We start from the raw sequence: 12,475 nt of genomic DNA on the forward strand, positions 1-12,475 counted from the left end.
AAGAGTATGGTATCATCTGCATATCTTAAATTATTGATATTTCTCCCTCCAATTTTCACACCTCCTTCTTCTTGGTCCAATCCTGCTTTCTGTATGATATGTTCTGCATATAGATTAAACAGGTAGGGTGATAAAATACACCCCTGTCTCACACCCTTTCCGATGGGGAACCAATAGTTTTCTCCATATTGTGTCCTTACAGTAGCCTCTTGTCCAGAGTATAGGTTGCGCATCAGGACAATCAGATGCTGTGGCACCCCCATTTCTTTTAAAGCATTCCATAGTTTTTCATGATCTACGCAGTCAGAGGCTTTGCTGTAATCTATAAAGCACAGGGTGATTTCCTTCTGAAATTCCTTGGTTTGTTCCATTATTCAATGTATGTTTGCGATATGATCTCTGGTGCCTCTTTCCTTTCTAAATCTAGCTTGGACGTCTGGCATTTCTCGCTCCATATATGGTAACGGCCTTTGTTGTAGAATCTTGAGCATTACTTTACTTGCATGGGATATTAAGGCAATAGTTCAATAATTACTGCATTCCCTGGGATCTCCTTTCTTTGGAATAGGGATGTATATGGAATGCTTCCAGTCTGTGGGCCATTGTTTAGTTTTCCATATTTGTTGACAATTTTTTGTCAAAATTTGGACAGATTCAGTCTCAGAAGCTTGTAGCATCTATTGGTATGCCATCTGTTCCTGGTGATTTGTTTCTTCCAAGTATTTTAAGAGCAGCTTTCACCTCACATTCTAAAAGTTCTGGTTCTTCATCATATGGTTCCTTCATGAACGAATCTGTCATCCTTGCATCTCTTTTGTAGAGTTCTTCAGTGTATTGCTTCCATCTTCCTTTTATTTCATCTTGGTCAGTCAGCGTGTCCCCCTGTTGATCAACATCCCTACCCTTGGTTTAAATTTCCATTTAATTTCTCTAATCTTTGGAATAGGACTCTTGTTCTACCCTTTTTGTTGTCCTATTTCTATACAATAACCATTGTAATCGTTCTCTTTGTCCCTACGTACAAGTCGCTGTATTGTTGCATTTAGGGTTCTGACCGTGTTTCTATCTCCTTTTGCTTTTGCTTTCCTTCTCTCTTTAACCATTTTAAGAGTTTCTTCAGTCATCCATTGACATCTTTCTTTTTAACTAGAGGTATTTTTTTTTGCATTCTTCCCTGATAATATCTCTGACTTCACCCCATAGTTCTTCTGGCTCTCTGTCAACTAAGTTTGAAGCCTCAAATCTGTTCCTTATTTGATCTTTATATACTTCTGGGATGTTATTTAAATTATATTTTGGCATTATGATTGCTTTGTTGTTCTTCTTTAGCTTTACTCTGATTTTCGATATGACCAGTTCATGATCTGTACCACAATCTGCTCCTGCTCTTGTTTTCACAGAAAGTATGGAACTTCTCCATCTTCTGTTACCAATTATATAATCAATTTGATTCCTATATTGACCATTTGGTGATGTCCATGTGTACAGTCATCTTTTCTGTTGCTCAAAAAATGTGTTTGTGAGAAACAAATTATTGGCTTCACAGAATTCGATGTGTCTTTCTCCTGCTTCATTTCTATCTCCTTAGCCCCATTTCCCCACAATTCCCCATTTCCCCATAATTCTCTGTTCCCTACTTTGCATTCCAGTCCCCCATGATTATCAGCACATCTTGTTTTGGTGTGTGACCAATTTCTTCCTGTACTTCTCCGTAAAATCCCTCCAATTCCTCCTCTTCTGCATTTGCCATTGGAGCGTAGACTTGGATGATGGTTATGTTAATAGGTTTCCCATTTAATCTCATTGATATCACTCATTCAGACCTTGCGTTATAGCTCTTAATTGTTTTTGCTACATCACTTCTCATTATTAAAGCAACCCTGTTTCTTCTTAATTTCTTGTTTCCTGCATAAAATATTTTGTAGTTGCCTGATTGAATATGTCCCATTCCTGTCAATTTTCATTCACTCAAGTCAAGTATTGTAATGTTGATACGTCCAATTTCTTGCTTGACAATTTCTATTTTTCCTTGGTTCATGCTTCTTACATTCCATGTCCCTATTCTGTGCGTCGTACAACTCTGGACTCTCCTTTTGCATCTGTGCGCATTAACCTCTGGGCTTTCTTTCGGCTTTGGCCCAGCTGCATCATTAGTCACAGCGCTACTTGTCCTTGTCCTTTGTTCTTTCCCAGTAGCTCAGTGAGTGCCTTCTGACCTGGGGGTCTCATCTTCCAGCACTATCTTGTGTTGCATTTTGGATACTCTGTTCATAGGGGTTTTGTGGTAAGAGGTATTCAGAGGTGGTTTACCATTGCCTTCCTCTGAGTTTGGATGTATCTTAGTCTGATGTCTCAGCTTTGACCATTCCGAGACTTTAGTACTTGTCAGCAAACACCTATAAAGTCACAAAATAAGTAACCCTGTTCCCTTTTGTAAGTAATATCCCTTTAATAAACCTACAATATAGTTCAAGATTTATACTGTCTCTCAGAAGTGGTGTTCTCTCATCCCTACAGCCTTCCATACACACTACTAGGAGGGTTTAACAAGTATTCCTTGTATATTAGTATTGGTGGCAGTGAAAAGTTAAGGAGGCCTGTTTCTATGAGCAGTGAGGCTGAGGAACCGGGGAATCCCTAACAGTGCTTATGAAATGTCCCACCCTGAACAGAGAAGCTCTGAACAGAGAAGGAAGCTCTTAGAGGCAAAAAGTCTTCCTTCAGAAAATGGAAGTCTTGTCCGAATGAAGAAAATAAAAAAGAACACAAACTCAGGCAAAAGAAATGCAAGAAGACAATAAGGGATGCTAAAAAAGAATTTGAGGAGCACATTGCTAAGAACATAAAAACCAACAACAAAAAATTCTATAAATACATTCAAAGCAGGAGACCATCTAGGGAGGCGATTGGACCCTGGGATGACAAGGGAGTCAAAGGTGTACTAAAGAACAATAAGGAGATTGCAGAGAAGCTAAATGAATTCTTTGCATCTGTCTTCACAGTGGAAGACATAGGGCAGATCCCTGAACCTGAACTAACATTTGCAGGAAGGGATTCTGAGGAACTGAGACAAATAGTGGTAACGAGAGAGGAAGTTCTAGGCTTAATGGACAATATAAAAACTGACAAATCACTGGGCCCGGATGGCATCCACCCAAGAGTTCTCAAAGAACTCAAATGTGAAATTGCTGATCTGCTAACTAAAATATGTAACTTGTCCCTCGGGTCCTCCTCCGTGCCTGAGGACTGGAAAGTGGTAAATGTAACGCCAATATTCAAAAAGGGATCGAGGGGGGATCCCGGAAATTACAGGCCAGTTAGCTTAACTCCTCTTCCTGGAAAACTGGTAGAAAGTATTATTAAAGCTAGATTAACTAAGCACATAGAAGAACAAGCCTTGCTGAAGCAGAGCCAGCATGGCTTCTGCAAGGGAAAGTCCTGTCTCAGTAACCTATTAGAATTCTTTGAGAGTGTCAACAAGCATATAGATAGAGGTGATCCAATGGACATAGTGTACTTAGACTTTCAAAAAGCGTTTGACAAGGTACCTCACCAAAGACTTCTGAGGAAGCTTAGCAGTCATGGAATAAGAGGAGAGGTCCTCTTGTGGATAAGGAATTGGTTAAGAAGCAGAAAGCAGAGAGTAGGAATAAACGGACAGTTCTCCCAATGGAGGGCTGTAGAAAGTGGAGTCCCTCAAGGATCAGTATTGGGACCTATACTTTTCAACTTGTTCATTAATGACCTAGAATTAGGAGTGAGCAGTGAAGTGGCCAAGTTTGCTGACGACACTAAATTGTTCAGGGTTGTTAAAACAAAAAGGGATTGCGAAGAGCTCCAAAAAGACCTCTCCAAACATGAGTGAATGGGCAGAAAAATGGCAAATGCAATTCAATATAAACAAGTGTAAAAGTATCCATATTGGAGCAAAAAATCTGAATTTCACATATACGCTCATGGGGTCTGAACGACCAGGAGAGAAACCTCGGGGTTGTAGTGGACAGCACGATGAAAATGTCGACCCAGTATGCGGCAGCTGTGAAAAAGGCAAATTCCATGCTAGGGATAATTAGGAAAGGTATTGAAAATAAAACAGCCGATATCATCATGCCGTTGTATAAATCTACGGTGCGGCCGCATTTGGAATACTATGTACAGTTCTGGTCGCCTCATCTCAAAAAGGATATTCTAGAGTTGGAAAAGGTTCAGAAGAGGGCAACCAGAATGATCAAGGGGATGGAGCGACTCCCTTACGAGGAAAGGTTGCAGCATTTGGGGCTTTTTAGTTTAGAGAAAAGGCGGGTCAGAGGAGACATGATAGAAGTGTATAAAATTATGCATGGCATTGAGAAAGTGGATAGAGAAAAGTTCTTCTCCCTCTCTCATAATACTAGAACTCGTGGACATTCAAAGAAGCTGAATGTTGGAAGATTCAGGACAGACAAAAGGAAGTACTTCTTTACTCAGCGCATAGTTAAACTATGGAATTTGCTCCCACAAGATGCAGTAATGGCCACCAGCTTGGATGGCTTTAAAAGAAGATTAGACAAATTCATGGAGGACAGGGCTATCAATGGCTACTAGCCGTGATGGCTGTGCTCTGCCACCCTAGTCAGAGGCAGCATGCTTCTGAAAACCAGTTGCTGGAGCCTCAGGGGGGGAGAGTGTTCTTTCACTCAGGTCCTGCTTGCGGGCTTCCCCCAGGCACCTAGTTGGCCACTGTGAGAACAGGATGCTGGACTAGATGGGCCACTGGCCTGATCCAGCAGGCTCTTCTTATGTTCTTATTTTGCTATGACAATTGATTATTAATTATTATTTTCTAGCCCTTGCTGATGAGGAGAACCAATGGCTAGACTGGGTGGATGGAGTCATTGTAGCACCCAGGAATCTTACTCTAATTCCTAGGAAGATGGTCCAACCTGTTGACCTGGTGGCAGTTCACCATATAGGACTTTTCTGCACAGAGAAAGCCATGGATTCCTGGTTTAAGTTACTGATCAGCAGCTCCTGACTGTCAGCAATGGCAGCCCTAATACAATAACATGTGTGTGTGTGTGTGTGTGTGTGTGTGTGCGCGCGCGCGTGCGTGCCTGTGCGCATGCACGTGTATGTTACAGGGCTATTCTGCAGGTGGCAGAGAATATAAGTTGCCACATACACTTCATAATCAAATTAGCTAGGTCAGTGGGATTGTGAAGACAGCAGACAGCAGGGGACAGAACAGCATTTCTGTATGAGCTCAATTACAATTCCAAATCAGCGGGTTTGGTGATGCTCTGCTTACATCTCTTCCTCACTTTAAAACTTAGGGCCAAACCAGACATATCACCATCATATAATTAGCCATTTCCTTAATTATTTTTAAAAGCAGGTAGCAGTGCAGGACCCCCAATCAGGGTAGGTACAAGAGGCGTGAGTTTTAACCCTCTCTCTCTTAATCTGGATTAGGGCCCCACACCTACTATCTGCATTATAAGGAAATATCAATTGGAACAAAAGTCTTATAAGATCAGGAGTATCTTATAGGTTTTGCATGCTTCTGCTCCCTTGTGAATTTCCCCTTCCCTTCCATACTTTGCTTTATCCATAGCATAGAGTTAGATCTTTGGCTCTAACCTTGGTTAACTCTCTAGCCAAGATTGCTGTCATAATTAGAATATGAAACCAGGGCCTGAAATGGGTTTCAGATTCTGATTATTAGGGCACTCCTGCTTAGTGTTTATTGTGATTAGTGCCGATGCAACTGAAATGTTATACCAAAGCTAAAGCAAACCATGGAGAGAGAGGAATTCACATGTGAAGGTGGAAGAGGTTGGAGCACATGGCATGTCCCTGATCTCCTAAACATGTCAGCACAGGGGAGAATATAGAACAGGACTCCTGTACCTTGTCAAATTTTTCTATCTGTTAGGATACATACTACTACTACTACTACTACTACTACTACTACTACTACTACTACTACTACTACTACTACTACTAATAATAATAATAATAATAATAATAATAATAATATATGTTAGACACCATTTAAAAAAACACTCAAGGCAACTTATAACAGATATAAAACAAACAAAATCTATAACAAAATAATAAAACAAGTAACAATTTATCCATATAACGCCAAGACTGTCCAGCCCTGTAAACATCAACACAACACATGGGCTAAAGCCACACTAGCCTGTCCCATACTGAATCTGGCAACCTCAAAATGATAAATGATAAATGTTTTCTAATATCCAGGTCTGAAGCAGAGGCTCCTTAACTATCTTGTCCACCTGGTCTGGGGAGCCATCTACTCTAACAACCCTCAAGAAGTCAAGGGCTCATCCCCAGCTTTCCCCTGGCCCAAAGGAATACTATAGCAGATGTAAATGCCACAGTTTGTGAGAAAGTGTGTTATTTCCATTCCTTGATAGTCCTGTACCTTATATTTCTGCACCTCCTGCCAGAAGATCACTCCATTCTCCAGTAAATCTCCTTTCAGAGACACATAGCGTTGAAACTGATAGGCTGTGATTGGATTCAACAAGGCTTTGCGGAAAGTAATTATTTCCCTAGATGAAGAAACCCACTTATTGTCCAAAAGCTGTCAAAAGGAAGGTGGAGAGAGAGAGAGAGAGAGAGAGAGAGAAAGCACACTGAGTAAACTCCATTTCACAAAGCAATACCACAAGCATTAGTTAGGGTGAACTGCCTGATGCTTTTCTTTGCACTGACCCCAGCTTTCAGTAGTTTATTACATGGACACAATAGAACTTGGCACCCATTTTCTTCCTCCCATTCTTTCATTTGATTTGGGCAACATTTATTTGGAAGGGACAAAGGGGAAAAGGAAATGACTAACAGTGATTTAGAACATATGACTCCATTGTAAGTATGGAAACAGCCATCGCTGTTGATTATGGCAACAAACTTCTTTTTCAGAGGGGCTGGAAGCAGTCAGAAATAGAAGGGGAAGAAGCTCAGTTTGAGATCTTGTAGAAACAAACAAGAGTTTGCAAGAAGCAGGCAAACCCAACATCTTACAAATCTAAAACTCCCCCTTGACAGCTATCTTCCTAACAAAAGTCGCTTTGAACTCCATTGCCACAATTGCCAACGGAAGCTGAACGTTTGTTGTTTCTGGAGTGAAGCTTTACCAATAGTAAAATGTGATTCAATGTCATCAAAACATTTAGGGGATCTTCACACTGAGAAAATGGGAGCGTGCAAAGCAGGTGTGAACAAGGAGAAAGATAAAAAAGAAAATATCTGGGGATTTTAAAAAAGGCAAAAATGACTGCAGAATCTAACCCCCCTTCCCCATAGTCCAATGAATCACCTTTAGGTGACTCATCACCACTAACTGCAGTTTGCAGTGCAGATATCACAGCAACTTGTATACCATTTAGAGGTTTTACATACAATAAATACAAATTCAGTTAAATAAATACATCAATAAAATAAGTTTGAAAGTGGGACTCTCACAAACACAGACTACCCATTCACAATTTCCTTTGCCCTCCAACAGCATCAGCTTTTATAAGACAGGAAACAACTGCTGGGAATAGAAGGCATTTCTCCTCATTTCCAGGCTCTTCTAATCTCCCACAAGATCTACCCATCTTTTTAATATACCTGTCTGAGCCCAGCACTTGGGAACTCAGTAGCAGCAAATGAAGTAAGCAGCAGAGATGATGGAGGAGTTGCAATGGATCACCACTGCAGCTTTAAGTACACACTCTCCATATATATCTTCCAACTTTTTAAGATCTGGCATTGAGACCTTTTTGTTGGTCTTGCCATCTCTCTTAGGCTGGTGCTTGGTCACTGCTGGACAAGCTTTTCTGCAACAAGCCCTCCCACTGCAGTATAACAAATGCAGGAGTTTGGTCCTTAAAAACTGTTCTTTTTAGGCAGATGTTTTGTGTCTAGTTCTCGTTTCATGAAAATCAGCAGTTTGAACTTCTCTTGCTGTTCGTGTGCTTTATTCTTATATGATCTAATACTGTATTTTATTTTGTATCCCACTGTAATTAATTAATTAATTAAAATTGTACTTATAGATTGCCCTTTACCAAATAGTGCCATGGCAGGTTTAAAAAATCACAATTAAAATAAGTATAATGTACATTAAAATAAAATAAAAACGCAAACACAAGCAACATCAAAACAACAAAAGAGCAGCCAGAATAGCAATCCACAGCAATAAGTAGGGAAGACATACACTCAACCAAAGGCTTGGGTAAAGAGGCACCCTGGGTGTGAAAAAAGGGAATGCATGTATATGCATGTGTTTGAGTGTGTGTGTGTGTTTTGCCTTTTAAGATTGCCACCTTATTGTTCCAACAGAACTATTGTGCCTTTATTATTATTATTATTATTATTATTATTATTAGTTGATTTATATCCTGCCCTTCCTCCCAGCAGGAGCCCAGGGCGGCAAACAAAAGCACTAAAAACATTAAAACATCATAAAAACAAACTTTAAAACACATTCAAAAAATCTTCAAAAATGTTATTTAAAAAAAGCTATGAAAACATCTTCTAAGATTAAAAACATTTTTAAAAATAAAGTTTAATAACATATTAAAAAGCAATTCCAACACAGATGCAAACTGGGATAGGTCTCAACTTAAAAGGCTTGTTGAAAGAGGAAAGTCTTCAATAGGCACCAAAAAGATAGCAGAGATGGTGCCTGTCTAATATTTAAGGGGAGGGAATTCCACAGGGTAGGTGCCGCCACACTAAAGGTCTGTTTCCTATGTTGTGCGGAACGGACCTCCTGATAAGATGGTATCTGCAGAAGGCCCTCACCTGCAGAGCGCAGTGATCGACTGGGTATATAAGAGATAAGACGGTCTTTCAGGTATCCTGGTCCCAAGCTGTATAGGGCTTTGTACACCAAAACTAGAACCTTGAACTTGGCCCGGTAGCAAATGGGCAGCCAGTGCAATTCTTTCAGCAGCGGGTTACATGTTGGCGATACCCTGCCCCAGTGAGCAGTCTTGCCGCCGCATTTTGCACCATCTGCAATTTCCGGACCAACCTCAAGGGCAGCCCCACATAGAGCGCATTACAGTAATCCAGCCTGGAGATTGCCAGTGCATGGACAACAGTGGTCAGACTATCCTGGTCCAGAAACAGCCATAGTTATCTTACCATCCAAAGCTGGTAAAAGGCACTCCTAGCCACTGAGGTCACCTGGGCCTCTAGTAACAAAGATGGATCCAGGAGCACCCCCAGACTACGAAACAGCTCTTTCAGAAGGAGTACGACCCCATCCAAAGCAGGCAACTGACTAATTATCCGAACTCAGGAATCACCAACCCACAGTTCCTCCATCTTGCTAGGATTCAGACTCAGTTTATCGGCCCTCATCCAGCCCACCACCAAGTCCAGGCAGCGGTCAAGGACTTGCATGGCCTCTCCCGATTCAGATGTTACAGAGAAAGAGAGCTGGGTATCATCAGCATACTGCTGACACATCACCCAAATCTCCCAATGACCACTTCCAAGGGCTTCATATAGATGTTAAACAGCATGGGGGACGAGATGGTACCCTGCGGCACCCCACAGCACAAATGCAGGGGGCCAAAAGACAGTCACCAAATGCCATTCTCTGAGAACGACCTTGGAGATAGGATCGGAACCACTGTAAAACAGTGCCTCCAATACCCATCTCACCAAATGGGCCCAGAAGGATACCATGGTCAATGGTATCAAAAGCAGCTAAGAGATCAAGTAAGAACAACAGGATCACACTCCCCCTGTCCTTCTCCCAATAAAGGTCATCCATGAGGGTGACCAAGGCCGATTCAGTCCCATAACCAGGCCTGAACCCAGACTGGGATGGATCAAGATAATCTGTATCATCCAAGAGCACCTGCAATTGCTGCACCACAACCCTCTCAATCACCTTCCCTAAAAAGGGGGTATTTGTGACTGGTCGGTAGTTGTCACAAACCGATGGGTCCAGGGTGGGCTTTTTCAAGAGTGATCGGATCACCGTCTCTTTCAAGGAGGCTGGAACCACTCCCTCCCAAAATGATGCATTGACCACACCCTGGATCCACTCGGTCAACCCCCCTCGGCAAGCTTCAATAAGCCAAGAAAGGCAAGGGTCGAGAAGACACGTTGCTGGCTGCATCAACACAAGCACTTTGTCCACATCATCAGGCCGCATCAACTGAAACTGTTTCCAAGAAGTTGCAGCAGACTTTGCACTGGACACCTCTTTGGGGACTGCAGTAGATGTGGATGGGACATCAAGACTCCTACAGAGGCGAGCAACTTTACCCTCAAAGTGCCTTGCAAACAATTCACAGTGGGCCTCCAAAGGGTCTAAAACTCCATTTCCTGGAGTTGGTGTCAACAGACCCCTGACAATACAGAAAAGCTCCACTGGACGGCTACTTGGAGATGCGATGGAGGCAGAGAAGTGGGCATTCTTCGCCGCCCTCACAGCCACACAATAGGCACGGTTATGATACTTTACTCGTGCCTGGTCAGCCTCACAGCACATCTTTTGCCACCTGCACTCTAGCTGTCGTCCAGCCTGTTTCATTGCCCGTAGCTCACTGGTGTACCAAGGTGCAAACCGGGCTCCACAATGCTGGAGACGGCGCTTGGGGGCAACCATGTCGAGAGCCTGATGCACCTCACTGTTCCACAGCATGACAAGGGCTTCAACAGGGTCACCTGCTCTATCTACTGGGAACTCCCCCAGGGCATTCAGGAAACCTGTGGATTCCATTAGTCTCCAGGGGTGGACCATCTTAATCTGTCCACCACCCCTGCAGGCAAGGATCAGAGCCATATGTCTAAACTTCACCAGGAAGTGGTCTGACCATGGCAATGGGGTGACATCCACCCCCGTATCTCCAGACCACCCCTTCCTCCATCTAGAGAAAAAACAAAGTCGAGGGTGTGCCCTGCCCTATGTATCGGGCCAATGACAACTTGAGACAGCCCCATAGTCATCATAGAGGCCATGAAGTCCCGAGCCAGAACACTAGAGGCAGCCTCAGCATGGACATTGAAATCACCCAGTAATATCGTTCTGGGCTCCTCCAAAACCACAGCCAAGACGGCCTCCGCCAGCTTGGTCAGAGAAGCTGCCGGGCAGCAGGATGGACAGTACACCAGCAGTACCCCTAGTTTGCTGTCTCCTCGGCCCAACACAAGGTGCAGGCCCTCACAGCCAGAGCCAAGACAGAGTGGTTTCCTGGTGACAGAGATGGAAGTTCTGTAGACCACAGCAACTCCTCCCTCCTGTCCCTGCAGCCTGTGCTGGTGCTGCAGCGAGTATCCAGGTGGGCAAAGCTGGGTCAGATCAACTCCTCCCAGCTCACCCACCCAGGTCTCGGTAATACACACCAAATTGGAACCTTCATCCACAATCAAATAATGGATGAGAGTGGTGTGCACCGATCTGGCATTAAACAACACATACAGGCCAGTGGGCACAGCAGATGAGCAACGAGGAACCCATCCATGAGAGGAGCGGCAGCAAGGAACAAGACGTTGATAGTGCCTTCCTCTTCTTCTATGGTAATTCACCACCTCCCCATGGCTCTACTTCCCTCTACCCATGATCACTGAAAATGGGGTGGCATCACCCATGTCCCTCCTTACTAAGACTCCTCCTAAACACCTGATATGGACCTAACAAGAGCCCATCAACAAAATCTACCTGAGCCAATTATCCCAGTAGGCCTCTGCAAGAATTGGGAACAGTCATACCCGTTCAAACCTTTTTACACAGGGCCCATCTACTCCCCCTCCTGTCTCATACCCAGGGAGGTCCAGCCTTCTGCCAGTTACAGACTCTCACTCTGAAGGCATCTGGTGACTTTCTCCTATCATTCAGTTCATTGCACAAAATCTCACCCTGTGCAGGAACTACACATGCACCACACGCCCTCCCCACCACCAATTTCCTCGAGATTGGTTTAACAGAAAAATAGTAAAACAATTTTTTAAAAAAGTAATAGAAGGGGGTAGCACCCTCGCCCTCAGGACTCCCTAAGGGATTCTCCAAGGGGTACCCTGCTTTGGTGTCACCCCTTTAGTGGCAGACCTGCCGCCCAAGGGCAGCTGGGCTTTTATGCCTCCTGACCCAACCAGCAGATGATGCAAGAGGCTGCAAGGTTAACTGCAGCCTCTCTCTTCAGCAAGAAACAGTCCTTGCAGCACTTACCAGGGACTTCAGCTGTCTCGAGGGACAGCAACCCAAAGGAGCGAGCAGCAAGCACCCAGAAGCTCAGATACTCACTCCCAGGGCAGGTCTTCTTCAGTCCCCTAGTGCTGCAGCTGTTCCCTTTAACAACTGCAAGTACCTAGAAAATCAACAGGTGAACTTTTCCCCACATAAGCCCCAAGAAAAGCTTGCTGAATTTCTACCTGCCACACCACTCTTTAATCTATTCAGTTTCTACATGTCATGCCATTGTTAAAGATACACCAGTCCACCCAGAACCAAAAGAGG

The 12,475-nt window shown here is 43.5% G+C and overlaps 1 protein-coding gene across 3 annotated transcripts in view; it reads right to left on the reverse strand.

Annotated features, from left to right (window-relative positions):
• RGS22 (regulator of G protein signaling 22) overlaps positions 1 to 12,475 on the reverse strand; it is a 157,198-nt gene that overhangs the window by 25,386 nt on the left and 119,337 nt on the right. For all 3 annotated transcript variants that reach the window (XM_061604071.1, XM_061604060.1, XM_061604080.1), the window contains one exon: positions 6,431 to 6,592. In XM_061604071.1, coding sequence (XP_061460055.1) covers positions 6,431 to 6,592 — 162 coding nt within the window. The remainder of the gene's footprint in view (positions 1 to 6,430; positions 6,593 to 12,475) is intronic.

The sequence above is a fragment of the Rhineura floridana genome, chromosome 1, assembly GCF_030035675.1.
Source record: "Rhineura floridana isolate rRhiFlo1 chromosome 1, rRhiFlo1.hap2, whole genome shotgun sequence".
NCBI classification, from domain to species: Eukaryota; Metazoa; Chordata; class Lepidosauria; order Squamata; family Rhineuridae; genus Rhineura; species Rhineura floridana.